Source organism: Oncorhynchus nerka, linkage group LG9b (assembly GCF_034236695.1).
Source record: "Oncorhynchus nerka isolate Pitt River linkage group LG9b, Oner_Uvic_2.0, whole genome shotgun sequence".
Lineage (NCBI taxonomy): Eukaryota > Metazoa > Chordata > Actinopteri > Salmoniformes > Salmonidae > Oncorhynchus > Oncorhynchus nerka.
Window position 1 is genome coordinate 39185190 of NC_088424.1, and position 20654 is coordinate 39205843.

At 39.5% G+C, this 20654-nt stretch overlaps 1 protein-coding gene across 1 annotated transcript in view; it reads right to left on the reverse strand.

Moving 5' to 3' along the window:
- The window catches only part of LOC115119460 (calmodulin-regulated spectrin-associated protein 2-like), a 167808-nt gene that overhangs the window by 80737 nt on the left and 66417 nt on the right, over window positions 1-20654 (reverse strand). Inside the window, 2 exon segments of the mRNA XM_065013677.1 lie at window positions 14202-14291; window positions 17534-17722. Coding sequence (XP_064869749.1) covers window positions 14202-14291; window positions 17534-17722 — 279 coding nt within the window.

Genomic DNA, 20654 nt, shown 5'->3' on the forward strand with positions numbered 1-20654 from the left:
GGTATAAATCTACTGTTCTACAGTATCCTACAGGTATAAATCTACTGTTCTACAGTATCCTACAGGTATAAATCTACTGTTCTACAGTATCCTACAGGTATAAATCTACTGTTCTACAGGTATTAATCTACTGTTCTACAGGTATAAATCTACTGTTCTACAGTATCCTACAGGTATAAATCTACTGTTCTACAGTATCCTACAGATATAAATCTACTGTTCTACAGGTATAAATCTACTGTTCTACAGTATCCTACAGGTATAAATCTACTGTTCTACAGTATCCTACAGGTATAAATCTACTGTTCTACAGGTATAAATCTACTGTTCTACAGGTATAAATCTACTGTTCTACAGTACCCTACAGGTATAAATCTACTGTTCTACAGTATCCTACAGGTATAAATCTACTGTTCTACAGTATCCTACAGGTATAAATCTACTGTTCTACAGTACCCTACAGGTATAAATCTACTGTTCTACAGTATCCTGCAGGTATAAATATACTGTTCTACAGTATCCTACAGGTATAAATCTACTGTCCTACAGGTATAAATCTACTGTTCTACAGTATCCTACAGGTATAAATCTACTGTTCTACAGGTATAAATCTACTGTTCTACAGTATCCTACAGGTATAAATCTACTGTCCTACAGTATCCTACAGGTATAAATCTACTGTTCTACAGTATCCTACAGGTATAAATCTACTGTTCTACAGGTATAAATCTACTGTTCTACAGTACCCTACAGGTATAAATCTACTGTTCTACAGTATCCTACAGGTATAAATCTACTGTTCTACAGTATCCTACAGGTATAAATCTACTGTTCTACAGTACCCTACAGGTATAAATCTACTGTTCTACAGTATCCTACAGGTATAAATCTACTGTTCTACAGGTATAAATCTACTGTTCTACAGTATCCTACAGGTATAAATCTACTGTTCTACAGGTATAAATCTACTGTTCTACAGTATCCTACAGGTATAAATCTACTGTTCTACAGGTATAAATCTACTGTTCTACAGTATCCTACAGGTATAAATCTACTGTTCTACAGTATCCTACAGGTATAAATCTACTGTTCTACAGTACCCTACAGGTATAAATCTAAAGTTCTACAGTATCCTACAGGTATAAATCTACTGTTCTACAGTATCCTACAGGTATAAATCTACTGTTCTACAGTACCCTACAGGTATAAATCTACTGTTCTACAGGTATAAATCTACTGTTCTACAGTATCCTACAGGTATAAATCTACCGTTCTACAGTATCCTACAGGTATAAATCTACTGTCCTACAGGTATAAATCTACTGTTCTACAGTATCCTACAGGTATAAATCTACTGTTCTACAGTATCCTACAGATATAAATCTACTGTTCTACAGGTATAAATCTACTGTCCTACAGTATCCTACAGGTATAAATCTACTGTCCTACAGGTATAAATCTACTGTTCTACAGTATCCTACAGGTATAAATCTACTGTCCTACAGGTATAAATCTACTGTTCTACAGGTATAAATCTACTGTTCTACAGTATCCTACAGGTATAAATCTACTGTTCTACAGTATCCTACAGGTATAAATCTACTATCCTACAGGTATAAATCTACTGCTCTACAGGTATAAATCTACTGTTCTACAGTATCCTACAGGTATAAATCTACTGTTCTACAGTATCCTACAGGTATAAATCTACTGTTCTACAGTATCCTACAGGTATAAATCTACTGTTCTACAGTATCCTACAGGTATAAATCTACTGTTCTACAGGTATAAATCTACTGTTCTACAGGTATAAATCTACTGTTCTACAGTATCCTACAGGTATAAATCTACTGTTCTACAGTATCCTACAGATATAAATCTACTGTTCTACAGGTATAAATCTACTGTTCTACAGTATCCTACAGGTATAAATCTACTGTTCTACAGTATCCTACAGGTATAAATCTACTGTTCTACAGGTATAAATCTACTGTTCTACAGTATCCTACAGGTATAAATCTACTGTCCTACAGTATCCTACAGGTATAAATCTACTGTTCTACAGTATCCTACAGGTATAAATCTACTGTTCTACAGGTATAAATCTACTGTTCTACAGTACCCTACAGGTATAAATCTACTGTTCTACAGTATCCTACAGGTATAAATCTACTGTTCTACAGTATCCTACAGGTATAAATCTACTGTTCTACAGTACCCTACAGGTATAAATCTACTGTTCTACAGTATCCTACAGGTATAAATCTACTGTTCTACAGGTATAAATCTACTGTTCTACAGTATCCTACAGGTATAAATCTACTGTTCTACAGGTATAAATCTACTGTTCTACAGTATCCTACAGGTATAAATCTACTGTTCTACAGGTATAAATCTACTGTTCTACAGTATCCTACAGGTATAAATCTACTGTTCTACAGTATCCTACAGGTATAAATCTACTGTTCTACAGTACCCTACAGGTATAAATCTAAAGTTCTACAGTATCCTACAGGTATAAATCTACTGTTCTACAGTATCCTACAGGTATAAATCTACTGTTCTACAGTACCCTACAGGTATAAATCTACTGTTCTACAGGTATAAATCTACTGTTCTACAGTATCCTACAGGTATAAATCTACCGTTCTACAGTATCCTACAGGTATAAATCTACTGTCCTACAGGTATAAATCTACTGTTCTACAGTATCCTACAGGTATAAATCTACTGTCCTACAGTATCCTACAGGTATAAATCTACTGTCCTACAGGTATAAATCTACTGTTCTACAGTATCCTACAGGTATAAATCTACTGTTCTACAGGTATAAATCTACTGTTCTACAGGTATAAATCTACTGTTCTACAGTATCCTACAGGTATAAATCTACTGTTCTACAGTATCCTACAGGTATAAATCTACTGTCCTACAGGTATAAATCTACTGTTCTACAGGTATAAATCTACTGTTCTACAGTATCCTACAGGTATAAATCTACTGTTCTACAGTATCCTACAGGTATAAATCTACTATCCTACAGGTATAAATCTACTGCTCTACAGGTATAAATCTACTGTTCTACAGTATCCTACAGGTATAAATCTACTGTTCTACAGTATCCTACAGGTATAAATCTACTGTTCTACAGTATCCTACAGGTATAAATCTACTGTTCTACAGTATCCTACAGGTATAAATCTACTGTTCTACAGGTATTAATCTACTGTTCTACAGGTATAAATCTACTGTTCTACAGTATCCTACAGGTATAAATCTACTGTTCTACAGTATCCTACAGATATAAATCTACTGTTCTACAGGTATAAATCTACTGTTCTACAGTATCCTACAGGTATAAATCTACTGTTCTACAGTATCCTACAGGTATAAATCTACTGTTCTACAGGTATAAATCTACTGTTCTACAGGTATAAATCTACTGTTCTACAGTACCCTACAGGTATAAATCTACTGTTCTACAGTATCCTACAGGTATAAATCTACTGTTCTACAGTATCCTACAGGTATAAATCTACTGTTCTACAGTACCCTACAGGTATAAATCTACTGTTCTACAGTATCCTGCAGGTATAAATATACTGTTCTACAGTATCCTACAGGTATAAATCTACTGTCCTACAGGGATAAATCTACTGTTCTACAGTATCCTACAGGTATAAATCTACTGCTCTACAGTATCCTACAGGTATAAATCTACTGTTCTATAGTATCCTACAGGTATAAATCTACTGTCCTACAGTATCCTACAGGTATAAATCTACTGTTCTACAGTATCCTACAGGTATAAATCTACTGTTCTACAGGTATAAATCTACTGCTCTACAGGTATAAATCTACTGTTCTACAGTATCCTACAGGTATAAATCTACTGTTCTACAGTATCCTACAGGTATAAATCTACTGTTCTACAGTATCCTACAGGTATAAATCTACTGTTCTACAGTATCCTACAGATATAAATCTACTGTTCTACAGTATCCTACAGGTATAAATCTACTGTTCTACAGGTATAAATCTACTGTTCTACAGGTATAAATCTACTGTTCTACAGTATCCTACAGGTATAAATCTACTGTTCTACAGTATCCTACAGGTATAAATCTACTGTCATACAGGTATAAATCTACTGTCCTACAGGTATAAATCTACTGTTCTACAGGTATAAATCTACTGTTCTACAGTATCCTACAGGTATAAATCTACTGTCATACAGGTATAAATCTACTGTTCTACAGTATCCTACAGGTATAAATCTACTGTCATACAGGTATAAATCTACTGTCCTACAGGTATAAATATACTGTTCTACAGGTATAAATCTACTGTTCTACAGTATCCTACAGGTATAAATCTACTGTTCTACAGTATCCTACAGGTATAAATCTACTGTCCTACAGGTATAAATCTACTGTTCTACAGTATCCTACAGGTATAAATCTACTGTTCTACAGTACCCTACAGGTATAAATCTACTGTTCTACAGTACCCTACAGGTATAAATCTACTGTTCTACAGTATCCTACAGGTATAAATCTACTGTTCTACAGTATCCTACAGGTATAAATCTACTGTTCTACAGTATCCTACAGGTATAAATCTACTGTTCTACAGTATCCTACAGGTATAAATCTACTGTTCTACAGGTATAAATCTACTGTTCTACAGGTATAAATCTACTGTTCTACAGTATCCTACAGGTATAAATCTACTGTTCTACAGGTATAAATCTACTGTTCTACAGGTATAAATCTACTGTTCTACAGTATCCTACAGGTATAAATCTATAAATCTACTGTTCTACAGTATCCTACAGGTATAAATCTACTGTTCTACAGTATCCTACAGGTATAAATCTACTGTTCTACAGTATCCTACAGGTATAAATCTACTGTTCTACAGTATCCTACAGGTATAAATCTACTGTTCTACAGTATCCTACATGTATAAATCTACTGTTCTACAGGTATAAATCTACTGTTCTATAGTATCCTACAGGTATAAATCTACTGTTCTACAGTATCCTACAGGTATAAATCTACTGTTCTACAGTATCATACAGGTATAAATCTACTGTTCTACAGTACCCTACAGGTATAAATCTACTGTTCTACAGTATCCTACAGGTATAAATCTACTGTTCTACAGTATCCTACAGGTATAAATCTACTGTTCTACAGTATCCTACAGGTATAAATCTACTGTTCTACAGTATCCTACAGGTATAAATCTACTGTTCTACAGTATCCACAAGGTATAAATCTACTGTTCTACAGTATGCTACAGGTATAAATCTACTGTTCTACAGTATCCTACAGGTATAAAAGGTATAAATCTACTGTTCTACAGTATCCTACAGGTATAAATCTACTGTTCTACAGTACCCTACAGGTATAAATCTACTGTTCTACACGTATAAATCTACTGTTCTACAGGTATAAATCTACTGTCCTAAAGGTATAAATCTACTGTCCTACAGGTATAAATCTACTGTTCTACAGGTATAAATCTACTGTCCTACAGGTATAAATCTACTGTCCTACAGGTATAAATCTACTGTCCTACAGGTATAAATCTACTGTTCTACAGGTATAAATCTACTGTCCTACAGGTATAAATCTACTGTTCTACAGTATCCTACAGGTATAAATCTACTGTCCTACAGGTATAAATCTACTGTTCTACAGTATCCTACAGGTATAAATCTACTGTCCTACAGGTATAAATCTACTGTTCTACAGTATCCTACAGGTATAAATCTACTGTTCTACAGTATCCTACAGGTATAAATCTACTGTTCTACAGTATCCTACAGGTATAAATCTACTGTTCTACAGTATCCTACAGGTATAAATCTACTGTTTTACAGTATGCTACAGGTATAAATCTACTGTTCTACAGTATCCTACAGGTATAAATCTACTGTTCTACAGTATCCTACAGGTATAAATCTACTGTTCTACAGTATCCTACAGGTATAAATCTACTGTTCTACAGTACCCTACAGGTATAAATCTACTGTTCTACAGGTATAAATCTACTGTCCTAAAGGTATAAATCTACTGTCCTACAGGTATAAATCTACTGTTCTACAGGTATAAATCTACTGTTCTACAGTATCCTACAGGTATAAATCTACTGTTCTACAGTATCCTACAGGTATAAATCTACTGTTCTACAGTCTCCTACAGGTATAAATCTACTGTTCTACAGTATCCTACAGGTATAAATCTACTATCCTACAGGTATAAATCTACTGTCCTACAGGTATAAATCTACTGTTCTACAGGTATAAATCTACTGTTCTACAGTATCCTACAGGTATAAATCTACTGTTCTACAGTATCCTACAGGTATAAATCTACTGTCCTACAGGTATAAATCTACTGTTCTACAGTATCCTACAGGTATAAATCTACTGTCATACAGGTATAAATCTACTGTCATACAGGTATAAATCTACTGTTCTACAGGTATAAATCTACTGTTCTACAGTATCCTACAGGTATAAATCTACTGTTCTACAGTATCCTACAGGTATAAATCTACTGTCATACAGGTATAAATCTACTGTTCTACAGTATCCTACAGGTATAAATCTACTGTCATACAGGTATAAATCTACTGTCCTACAGGTATAAATCTACTGTTCTACAGGTATAAATCTACTGTTCTACAGTATCCTACAGGTATAAATCTACTGTTCTACAGTATCCTACAGGTATAAATCTACTGTCCTACAGGTATAAATCTACTGTTCTACAGTATCCTACAGGTATAAATCTACTGTTCTACAGTACCCTACAGGTATAAATCTACTGTTCTACAGTACCCTACAGGTATAAATCTACTGTTCTACAGTATCCTACAGGTATAAATCTACTGTTCTACAGGTATAAATCTACTGTTCTACAGTATCCTACAGGTATAAATCTACTGTTCTACAGTATCCTACAGGTATAAATCTACTGTTCTACAGTATCCTACAGGTATAAATCTACTGTTCTACAGGTATAAATCTACTGTTCTACAGGTATAAATCTACTGTTCTACAGTATCCTACAGGTATAAATCTACTGTTCTACAGGTATAAATCTACTGTTCTACAGGTATAAATCTACTGTTCTACAGTATCCTACAGGTATAAATCTACTGTTCTACAGTATCCTACAGGTATAAATCTACTGTTCTACAGTATCCTACAGGTATAAATCTACTGTTCTACAGTATCCTACAGGTATAAATCTACTGTTCTACAGTATCCTACAGGTATAAATCTACTGTTCTACAGTATCCTACATGTATAAATCTACTGTTCTACAGGTATAAATCTACTGTTCTACAGTATCCTACAGGTATAAATCTACTGTTCTACAGTATCCTACAGGTATAAATCTACTGTTTTACAGTATGCTACAGGTATACATCTACTGTTCTACAGTATCCTACAGGTATAAATCTACTGTTCTACAGTATCCTACAGGTATAAATCTACTGTTCTACAGTATCCTACAGGTATAAATCTACTGTTCTACAGTACCCTACAGGTATAAATCTACTGTTCTACAGGTATAAATCTACTGTCCTAAAGGTATAAATCTACTGTCCTACAGGTATAAATCTACTGTTCTACAGGTATAAATCTACTGTCCTACAGGTATAAATCTACTGTCCTACAGGTATAAATCTACTGTCCTACAGGTATAAATCTACTGTCCTACAGGTATAAATCTACTGTTCTACAGGTATAAATATACTGTCCTACAGGTATAAATCTACTGTTCTACAGTATCCTACAGGTATAAATCTACTGTCCTACAGGTATAAATCTACTGTTCTACAGTATCCTACAGGTATAAATCTACTGTTCTACAGGTATAAATCTACTGTTCTACAGTACCCTACAGGTATAAATCTACTGTTCTACAGTATCCTACAGGTATAAATCTACTGTTCTACAGGTATAAATCTACTGTTCTACAGTATCCTACAGGTATAAATCTACTGTTCTACAGGTATAAATCTACTGTCCTACAGGTATAAATCTACTGTTCTACAGTATCCTACAGGTATAAATCTACTGTTCTACAGTATCCTACAGGTATAAATCTACTGTTCTACAGTATCCTACAGGTATAAATCTACTGTCCTACAGGTATAAATCTACTGTTCTACAGTATCCTACAGGTATAAATCTACTGTTCTACAGGTATAAATCTACTGTTCTACAGTATCCTACAGGTATAAATCTACTGTTCTACAGTATCCTACAGGTATAAATCTACTGTTCTACAGGTATAAATCTACTGTTCTACAGGTATAAATCTACTGTTCTACAGTATCCTACAGGTATAAATCTACTGTTCTACAGTATCCTACAGGTATAAATATACTGTTCTACAGTATCCTACAGGTATAAATCTACTGTTCTACAGTATCCTACAGGTATAAATCTACTGTTCTACAGTATCCTACAGGTATAAATCTACTGTTCTACAGTATCCTACAGGTATAAATCTACTGTCCTACAGGTATAAATCTACTGTCCTACAGGTATAAATCTACTGTTCTACAGTATCCTACAGGTATAAATCTACTGTCCTACAGGTATAAATCTACTGTCCTACAGGTATAAATCTACTGTTCTACAGGTATAAATCTACTGTTCTACAGTATCCTACAGGTATAAATCTACTGTTCTACGGTATCCTACAGGTATAAATCTACTGTTCTACAGTATCCTACTGGTATAAATCTACTGTTCTACAGTATCCTACAGGTATAAATCTACTGTTCTACAGTACCCTACAGGTATAAATCTACTGTTCTACAGGTATAAATCTACTGTTCTACAGTATCCTACAGGTATAAATATACTGTTCTACAGTATCCTACAGGTATAAATCTACTGTTCTACAGTATCCTACAGGTATAAATCTACTGTTCTACAGGTATAAATCTACTGTTCTACAGTATCCTACAGGTATAAATCTACTGTCCTACAGTATCCTACAGGTATAAATCTACTGTTCTACAGTATCCTACAGGTATAAATCTACTGTTCTACAGGTATAAATCTACTGTTCTACAGTATCCTACAGGTATAAATCTACTGTTCTACAGTATCCTACAGGTATAAATCTACTGTTCTACAGTATGCTACAGGTATAAATCTACTGTTCTTCAGTATCCTACAGGTATAAATCTACTGTTCTACAGTATCCTACAGGTATAAATCGACTGTTCTACAGGTATAAATCTACTGTCCTACAGGTATAAATCTACTGTTCTACAGTATCCTACAGGTATAAATCTACTGTTCTACAGGTATAAATCTACTGTTCTACAGTATCCCACAGGTATAAATCTACTGTCCTACAGGTATAAATCTACTGTTCTACAGTATCCTACAGGTATAAATCTACTGTTCTACAGGTATAAATCTACTGTTCTACAGTATCCTACAGGTATAAATCTACTGCTCTACAGTATCCTACAGGTATAAATCTACTGTCCTACAGTACCCTACAGGTACACATGTGGTGTCCTGCAGACGGAGATACACTGAGTGTAAAAAAACATGAAGAACACCTGCTCTTTCCATGACATAAACTGAACTAAAGGACTCAGACAAATGACAAACAAGATTCTCTGGTCTGATGAAACCAAGATTAAAGTCTTTGGCCTGAATGCCAAGCGTCACATCTGGAAGAAACCTGGCACCATCCTTACGGTGAAGCATGGTGGTGGCAGCATCATGCTGTGGGGATGTTTTTCAGTGCCAGGGACTGGGAGACTAGTCAGGATCGAGGGAAAGGTGAATGAAGCAAAGTACAGAGAGATCCTTGATGAAAACCTGCTCCAGAGCGCTCAGGACCTGACTGGGGCGAAGGTTCACCTTCCAACAGGACAATGACCCTAAGCACACAGCCAAGACAACGCAGGAGTGGCTTCGGGACAAGTCTCTGAATGTCCTTGAGTGGCCAAGCCAGAGCCCGGACTTGAACCCGATCAAACATTTCTGGAGAGACCTGAAAAAAGCTGCGCAGGCAACACTCCCCATCCAACCGGACAGAGCTTGAGAGGATCTTCGGAGAAGAATGGGAGAAACTCTCCAAATACAGGTGGGCCAAGCTTGTAACGTCATACCCAAGAAGATATGAAGCTGTAATCAGAGTCAAACGTGCTTCAAGAAAGTACTGAGTGAAGGGTCTGAATACTTATGTAAATGTGATCAGTTTTTATTTATAATAAATGTGCAAATGATTTTCTCTTTGGCATTATGGGGTATTGTGTGTAGACAGATGAGGAAAAAATACTATTTAATCAACTTTAGAATAAGGCTGTAACGTAACAAAATGTCAAGGGGTCAGAATACTTTCCCAGTAATGCTAGTTAGTGCTAGTTTGACCACCAGGGGGCATCTTTGAGAAGCATTTGATAGCCTTCAATAGTGGCTGTACTAGAGATTTTAAAACCTTTTTTTGTAAGAACATAGTATATGGGACTGATTTTAAGAAATTTTGCTTAATTACTTGGCTTAATATTATGGTGTTTCTATTCCAAGAAAAACCGCGTGGCGGTCGGGAGTGGGCTACAGTACTTGGCTATTTAGCTAAAGAATCCCCGTGTCATGCGGGCACGAGGGAGACCGGGGTTCAATTCCCCAATGGGGAGGAAGGAGTAGGCTGTCCTTGTCAATAAGAATTTGTTCTTGACTGAATTTCCTAGTTAAATAAAGGTTACACTAAGAGCATAACATTTCTAATTGTAGTCTAACCAATACCCAAACAGATATTCAGTGAAAATAAAATCTCATTGATTTTTCAAGACCAGTCCCCATGCTTGTCTCAGAGAAGTGCGAAACGGTGCTAAAATAATTGTAGGCTTCTGCTTCAAATCCTATTGTTTCTAACTTCAATATGCTCTTTAAATAAATAAGACCTACACCACATTTAACAGCACATTACTCAACACTAGTGACTCATGTCGCCTTCGGTAGGCCTACAGTATATCGAAAAATATGACGTGACTCGCCGCCAATAATTACATATAGAGGATTCTAAATTAAAACCAAAAGCCGCCTCAGGGGTCTCCCGGTGGCGGCCGACACGGGTATCTGTTGCAACGCATTTTGCATTGCTATGCGGTGACTTAGATACATCCACAAAGTATCAAAATACAGAGAGGTGTTGGTAAAGGTATATTGTCCTGCTAATAGCCCATAATGGTCTATTATAATACTGTACATGGCGTCCAGGTCAGGATAACCAAAACATTTCTTTATTAAAGACTATCAGAAAGAATGTTGGTACTTATTATTTTGATGCAAAGCCATGAATGAGTGAGTCACTCAGCTTTATGTAGGTGCTACTATATGGCTGTGCCATGAACTTGATAATATATAATGATATTTTGGAGGTTTTTTATTTTTTTTTAAACGAAAGTGAGCGATTGTAATCTGAATAAAGGCCAAAATAATATTCGTAAAGGCCAAAACATTTATTTCTGTTTTTAGGGGGAGAGAAACCTGGGCCAATTGTGTGCCACGCTATGAGACTCCCAATCACAGTCGGATGTGATACATAATATTTGTTTTGTCTTTTCTGGTGGATTAAACTGAAATTACAACCAATCACGGCCAGTTGTGATACAGCCAACCTAACTTAGAAATACATTTGATGATAGAACCCTCCCCCTATCCTCCTTCCAGGCAAGTCTATTGTCCAGCTACCTGCTAATAGCCATAATGGCGCTGTACAACGTGACCGTGTGTGTTTAAAAGAGTATTTTCTAGTAAGCAACAATTTGTTTACCTTCATTAGACAACTTTGTTCCAATATTTCTGTAATTCAGTGATATTCATTCCCATAGAAATTCGTTATGGATCAATAACTAAATAAACATCGGCATTTTGAAAGAGTATTTTTATAATTATTTTATTAACGAAAGCATAAAGATGCCATTATTAGTTACATTGTTTTAGTTTGAACGTGCAAACTGGCACTAAGAACAGGGGAAACATTTCCCTAGTCAGCGCCAATGTTAGTGCAATGCCCCTTAAAGTGTTGCTATGTCCTACCCAGTGTGGCAGGGTGGGGTTCCACCCCCCCTCCCCCATGGGCTTGGTCTGTCTTCTGTGCGCGGTGCTGCGGCCCATCCCGTGCCCCCTGCCCTCAGGCCTAGGAAGGCTCAGGTCTACAGAGAGGAGAGAACCATCAGGTCTACAGAGAGGAGAGAACCATCAGGTCTAGGAAGGCTCAGGTCTACAGAGAGGAGAGAACCATCAGGCCTATAGAGAGGAGAGAACCATCAGGTCTAGGAAGGCTCAGGTCTACAGAGAGGAGAGAACCATCAGGCCTACAGAGAGGAGAGAACCATCAGGTCTAGGAAGGCTCAGGTCTACAGAGAGGAGAGAACCATCAGGCCTACAGAGAGGAGAGAACCATCAGGTCTACAGAGAGGAGAGAACCATCAGGCCTACAGAGAGGAGAGAACCATCAGGCCTAGAGAGGAGAGAACCATCAGGCCTACAGAGAGGAGAGAACCATCAGGCCTACAGAGAGGACAGAACCATCAGGCCTACAGAGAGGAGAGAACCGTCAGGCCTACAGAGAGGAGAGAACCGTCAGGTATACAGAGAGGAGAGAACCATCAGGTCTACAGAGAGGAGAGAACCATCAGGCCTAGGAAGGCTCAGGTCTACAGAGAGGAGAGAACCATCAGGTCTAGGAAGGCTCAGGTCTACAGAGAGGAGAGAACCATCAGGCCTAGAAAGGCTCAGGTCTACAGAGAGGAGAGAACCATCAGGCCTACAGAGAGGAGAGAACCATCAGGTCTACAGAGAGGAGAGAACCATCAGGCCTATAGAGAGGAGAGAACCATCAGGTCTAGAAAGGCTCAGGTCTAGAGAGAGGAGAGAACCATCAGGCCTACAGAGAGGAGAGAACCATCAGGCCTACAGAGAGGAGAGAACCATCAGGTCTAGGAAGGCTCAGGTCTACAGAGAGGAGAGAACCATCAGGTCTAGGAAGGCTCAGGTCTACAGAGAGGAGAGAACCATAAGGCCTACAGAGAGGAGAGAACCATCAGGCCTACAGAGAGGAGAGAACCATCAGGCCTACAGAGAGGAGAGAACCATCAGGTCTAGGAAGGCTCAGGTCTACAGAATGGAGAGAACCATCAGGCCTACAGAGAGGAGAGAACCATCAGGCCTAGAAAGGCTCAGGTGGATCAAAATGGGGCTTAGGTGCTGGGCTTTGCTGGGGCGTGACCTTGGGTGTGGACAATGGGTGGGCTTTGCTGGGGCGTGACCTTGGGTGTGGACAATGGGTGGGCTTTGCTGGGGCGTGGCCTTGGGTGTGGACAATGGGTGGGCTTTGCTGGGGCGTGACCTTGGGTGTGGACAATGGGTGGGCTTTGCTGGGGCGTGACCTTGGGTGTGGACAATGGGTGGGCTTTGCTGGGGCGTGGCCTTGGGTGTGGACAATGGGTGGGCTTTGCTGGGGCGTGACCTTGGGTGTGGACAATGGGTGGGCTTTGCTGGGGCGTGACCTTGGGTGTGGACAATGGTACGGTCGCCGACCAAACATTTTTTGAAATGTAGATTTTCCCTGTCTAGCTTTTATTTAGGTGATTGTTAAATCTTGAAGATGATCTTTGTAGAAAATATATATGTTTATTATCGTTTCTATATACTTTAAATCTGGTTTTAGTCATGTAAGTTAACACTGAAAATGTTTCTCCATCCTGAATATTAATATGGTTTGGACACAGACGGACTGGCCCAGACTTTCCTAAGTGAAACAGCCCTGCATCCAGAACAGTGGGCGGTGAGAAGCTGCTAGAATCCTCCCTTCATGTCCTATTCAATCTGAAACGACCCAGTGGCTCCTGTGTCAACAACTGAGTATTCAAAAGACGATGTCCCCCCCCCCCCCCCCCTCCAAAAGGGTTCTTCAGCTACCCCCATAGGAGAACCATTTTTGGTTCCAGGTAGAAACCTTTTGGGTTCCATTCCACAGAGGGTTCTACATGGAAGCCAAAACATGTTTTTCTACGAATGTAGGCCTTACATAAATGCCTGCAGTGCAGTCTCTCATAGCGTAGCAGTGTCTCTATAGAGCTGGCATGAGACTGAGTTCCTGTTAACTGTTAGCAGGGGGAAGGTCTGTACTCACCCTCTGAGCTCCTGTAGCTGTGGTCTCAAGACAAGAGCTCTCTCTCAACCTCTGCTCCTCCACCAGAATCTCCCTGAGGTGCTCATTCACCTAGATAGATAGATAGACACAGACAGACAGACAGACAGACAGACAGACAGACAGACAGACAGACAGACAGACAGACAGACAGACAGACAGACAGACAGACAGACAGACAGACAGACAGACAGAGAGACAGAGAGAGAGAGAGAGGTTATTATTGAGGGTCACATTACCAACAACGAATGAGTGTAATGAGGGGGAATGAATGTGGAGGTTTTGTTTTTGTGTGTGTAAGTGAGAGAGAACGATAGGAAACAGTGACTTTCAGCGGTGACTAGTCTCTTGTGGCAGATTAAGCATTCTGAGTGGTGAGATTACAGTTTCTATAATGTAAGGGAGATTACTGCTACCATAATGTAGGTCGATATTATAGTTTCCATAATGTAGGGGAGATTACAGCTTCCATAATGTAGGAGAGATTACAGCTTCCATAATGTAGGAGAGATTACAGCTACCATAATGTAGAGGAGATTACAGTTTCCATAATGTAGGGGAGATTACAGTGTCTATAATGTAAAGGAGATTACAGCTACCATAATGTAGAGGAGATTACAGTTTCCATAATGTAGGAGAGATTACAGCTACCATAATGTAGAGGAGATTACAGCTTCCATAATGTAGGAGAGATTACAGCTACCATAATGTAGAGGAGATTACAGTTTCCATAATGTAGGGGAGATGACAGTTTCTATAATGTAAGGGAGATTACTGCTACCATAATGTAGGTCGGTATTATAGTTTCCACAATGTAGGGGAGATTACAGTTTCCATAATGTAGGGGAGATTACAGCTACCATAATGTAGGGGAGATTACAGCTACCATAATGTAGGAGAGATTACAGCTACCATAATGTAGGAGAGATTACAGCTTCCATAATGTAGGAGAGATTACAGCTACCATAATGTAGGGGAGATTACAGCTTCCATAATGTAGGTGAGATTACAGCTACCATAATGTAGGAGAGATTACAGCTACCATAATGTAGGGGAGATTACAGCTACCATAATGTAGGGGAGATTACAGCTACCATAATGTAGGAGAGATTACAGCTACCATAATGTAGGAGAGATTACAGCTACCATAATGTAGGTGAGATTACAGCTACCATAATGTAGGAGAGATTACAGCTACCATAATGTAGGGGAGATTACAGCTTCCATAATGTAGGTGAGATTACAGCTACCATAATGTAGGAGAGATTACAGCTACCATAATGTAGGAAAGATTACAGCTACCATAATGTAGGGGAGATTACAGTTTCCATAATGTAGGAGAGATTACAGCTACCATAATGTAGGTGGGATTACAGCTACCATAATGTAGGGGAGATTACAGTTTCCATAATGTAGGAGAGATTACAGCTACCATAATGTAGGAGAGATTACAGCTACCATAATGTAGGTGGGATTACAGCTACCATAATGTAGGAGAGAGTACAGTTTCCATAATGTAGGAGAGATTACAGCTACCATAATGGAGGTGGGATTACAGCTACCATAATGTAGGGGAGATTACAGCTACCATAATGTAGGAGAGATTACAGTTTCCATAATGTAGGAGAGATTACAGCTACCATAATGTAGGGGAGATTACAGCTACCATAATGTAGGTGAGATTACAGCTACCATAATGTAGGTGAGATTACAGCTACCATAATGTAGGAGAGATTACAGCTACCATAATGTAGGGGAGATTACAGCTACCATAATGTAGGAGAGATTACGGCTACCATAATGTAGGAGAGATTACAGTTTCCATAATGTAGGTGAGATTACAGCTACCATAATGTAGGAGAGATTACAGCTACCATAATGTAGGGGAGATTACAGCTACCATAATGTAGGAGAGATTACGGCTACCATAATGTAGGAGAGATTACAGTTTCCATAATGTAGGAGAGATTACAGCTACCATAATGTAGAGGAGATTACAGCTTCCATAATGTAGATGAGATTACAGCTACCATAATGTAGGTGAGATTACAGCTACCATAATGTAGGAGAGATTACAGCTACCATAATGTAGGTGAGATTACAGCTACCATAATGTAGGTGAGATTACAGCTACCATAATGTAGGAGAGATTACAGCTACCATAATGTAGGTGAGATTACAGCTACCATAATGTAGAGGAGATTACAGCTTCCATAATGTAGCTAGCTACTTCAGTCAAACTTCAAAGCACTACTATGACTTCATCATTCAGCACATGAAAACATCTCTCATAGGCTCATAAATGTTCCAGCTCTAAGCCTTGTTGTGTACGAGGGTAACAAACATCATGGGGAAGTAGAAGGAAAGTCCTAGTCTTGTTTTTCTAGGGCTGTTGTCTCTTCAAAGGGCTCCAGTGCCAGTGATGTAACACACACACACACACACACACACACACACACACACACACACACACACACACACACACACACACACACCATGAACTGAGACTCACTATCGTACACTACTGTATGCCTGCGAGCTGCTGTGTGTGAGAACGTGTGAGTCCATCCACAAGTAAGTGATCATGTGTGTATCTGTGTGTTTCCTGAGTGTGTGTGTGTATTCATGTTAATATTTGTGTTCATCCATCATATCTCCGCATGAGTGTGCATTTTTCCATGCGTGGCCCAATATGTGTACGTGTGTGTGTATGTATGTGTGTCTGTACATTTTGGTATCCGTCTGGCCTTGGCCTGCAGCAGGGAGCAGGAAACACATTGGCTTCTGCAGGGAGGAATGTAAACAAGCTCAATGGCACAGAGCCAGACTTGATTTAATGGGATGTTATGAGGATTTCAACAGTGGGGATGAATTATCCAAATATTAGCAGCTAACAGGAACTATCTTTTAGGGCTAAGACTCTGACTGTACGTACATTTGGTTCCTGGTTAAACCTCCCAGTCCTGTGTAAACAGACGTTAAAATGAGAACAAGTTTATTCTGACCGGAGTCTCTCTCAGTAATCTGATCTGACACGTTGCCACGTCCGTTTGCAATATTACAACAGAGACGTTTCTTAAAACAACAAACATATTTTTTTCCTCCGACATCATTGCACGCACCATAGAACAGCTGAGTTCTACTAGGTTTTTACCCACAATGCTCGCTGCTCATTTCCTCTAATCAAAAACAATAACAAATGTGCCAGGAGCGGCCGTTTCACCTTTCGGGGATCTCAGCTTTAAGAATATACAGTGGGGCCTAATATGTAATATCTCTGGTATTAGAGTGTGTGTGTATCTTAGTACCCTAACCTTGTTGATCCATGTGGTGACTGCGTCCTCAGTGTCGTAGGGCAGATCTCTGATGTGTCCTTCGGGGTGGGAGGAGGGGTCGTTGAGAGGGGAGGAGCATCTGTGGACACACGCCATCACCCGTTCCACACTCACCATCTCCACCGTGTACGCCAACATCAGAGTGTCTATCAGGGCCAGGTGGGAACTCTGGGGAAAAGAGATGGAGAGGTGTTAGAGTGGATCCTCTCAGAGAACATGGACTAGAGATGGTTGCTAGACTAGATGCTCAGAGAGGACACAATCATCAATGTTTCACAGAGAAAATTAGTTCCCATTCCCTCTTCATGTCAACCAGAACAAACAGGTGAGACTGAGGGTCAAAGATACCCATCTAAGGTCAAATGTAGGTCACATAAAATCATTGGGCATGTTTGGTAAAAACCGGTACTTCAGTACTTAGATGGACGTCACTTAAGTTCTAAATGGGGAACTCAAATGTGTGTGTGTGTGTGTGTGTGTGTGTTGGTCTGAGCGTAAATGTATGGTTGAGTGTGTGTTGGTCCGAGTGTAAATGTGTGTGTCAGTATGTGTTGGTCCGAGTGTAATGTGTTTGAGTGTGTGTTGGTCTGAGTGTAAATGTATGGTTGAGTGTGTGTTGGTCTGAGTGTAATGTGTGTGAGTGTGTGTTGGTCTGAGTGTAATGTGTGTGTGAGTGTGTGTTGGTCTGAGTGTAATGTGTGTGAGTGTGTGTTGGTCTGAGTGTAATGTGTGTGTGAGTGTGTGTTGGTCTGAGTAGAACAGTACAAAGCATGACATTCTGCTGGCCTTTCCATTCCAGGGGAGGGGGGAGAACAGAACAGCTGCTCTTCCTGCCTCTTCATGGGTCTGCTCCACTCTAACATTTCTAGTGTGTGTTTACTTCCTGCTTGGGACGCAGGTCAGCGCTGCTGTTCGGATTCAGAAGGTCACTAGTGTGGTAGGACGGCTGATCTACAATCAGTTGATTCAAGACGAAATGACTGCATGTTACATTACCTGGTACTACATTATGTAGTTATCACAGTAGACAGGCAGCCCAGCAGTTAAGAGCGTTGGGCCAGTAACCAGAAGGTTTCTGGTTGGTATCCTCACACAGGTCAAAAATAATCTATTGACGTGCCCTTGATGAAGTCATTTAACCCTAATTGCTCCTGTAAACCGCTCTGGATTAGAGCGTCTGCTAAATGACGTCAATGTAAAAATAAATTATATGCACTGAACAAAAATGTAAACGTAACTTGAACAATTTCAAAGATTTTACTGAGTTGTAGTTCATATAAGGAAATCAGTCAATTGAAATAAATGAATTAGGCCCTAATCTATGGATGTCACATGACTGGGAATACAGATGTGCATCTGTTGGTCAAAGATACCTTTAAAAAAACAGTTAGTATCTGGTGTGACCACCATTTGCCTCATGCAGCGTGACACATCTCCTTTATATAGAGTTGATTAGGCTGTTGCATGGCTGTGCGAAGTTGTTGGATATTGGCGGTAGCTGGAACACGCTGTCATAAGCATTGATTCAGAGCATCCCAAACATGCTCAATGGGTGACATGTCTGGTGAGTATGCAGGTCATGACAGAACTGGGACATTTTCAGCTTCCAGGAATTGTGTACAGATCCTTGTGACATGGGGCCGATCATTATCATGCTGGATCTCATGCTGGATCTGTGCATTCAAATTGCCATTGATAAAATGCAATTGTGTTTGTTGTAGTTTATGCCTGCTCATACCATAACCCCACCATGGGACACATCAGCAAACCGCTCACCAGCATGACGACATACACATTTTCTGCCCTCGGTCCGGTACAGTTAAACTCGAGATTCATCCGTGAAGAGCCCACTTCTCCAGTCTGCCAGTGGCCATTGAATGTGAGCATTTGCCCACTGAAGTCGGTTACGACGCCGAACTGCTGTCAGGTCCAGATCCTGGTGAGGATCAGTTGTCCAAAACCACAGTTTTATCATCACCTGCCCAGGTGGCTGGTCTCAGACGATCGCGCAGATGAAGAAGCCGGATGTGGAGGTTCTGTGATGGCGTGGGTACACGTGGTCTGCGGTTGTGAGGCCGGTTGGACATACTGCCAAATTTGCTAAAACGGTAGAGAAATTAACATTCAATTCAACAGTTCTGGTGCACAATCCTGCAGTCAGCATGCCAATTGCACGCTCCCTCAAAACTTGAGACATCTGTGGCATTGTGTTGTGTCACAAAACTGCAAGTGGCCTATTATAAGGACAATCTATAGGAAACCTAGCAATGAACTGAGTCTGTTTTTCCAATAAAACCAACAGCACCAAGCAGCAAAACTAACACCTAGCAACAAAACTAACAGTACCAAGGAACAAAACGAACAGCACCAAGCAACAAAACTAACAGTACCAAGGAACAAAACGAACAGCACAAAGGAACAGCACCAAGCAACAAAACCAACACCTAGCAACAAAACTAACAGTACCAAGGAACAAAACGAACAGCACAAAGGAACAACACCAAGCAACAAAACCAACAGCACCAAGCAGCAAAACTAACACCTAGCAACAAAACTTACAGTATTAAGGAACAAAACGAACAGCACAAAGGAACAACACCAAGCAACAAAACCAACAGCACCAAGCAGCAAAACTAACACCTAGCAACAAAACGAACAGTATTAAGGAACAAAACGAACAGCACAAAGGAACAGCACCAAGCAACAAAACCAACAGCACCAAGCAGCAAAACTAACACCTAGCAACAAAACTAACAGTATTAAGGAACAAAACGAACAGCACAAAGGAACAGCACCAAGCAACAAAACTAACAGTATCAAGGAACAAAACGAACAGCACAAAGGAACAGCACCAAGCAGCAAAACTGAAACCTAGCAACAAAACTAACAGTATCAAGGAACAAAACGAACAGCACAAAGGAACAGCACCAAGCAGCAAAACTAACACCTAGCAACAAAACTAACAGTACCAAGGAACAAAACGAACAGCACAAAGGAACAGCACCTAGCAACAAAACCAACAGCACCAAGCAGCAAAACTAACACCCAGCAACAAAACTAACAGTATCAAGGAACAAAACGAACAGCACAAAGGAACAGC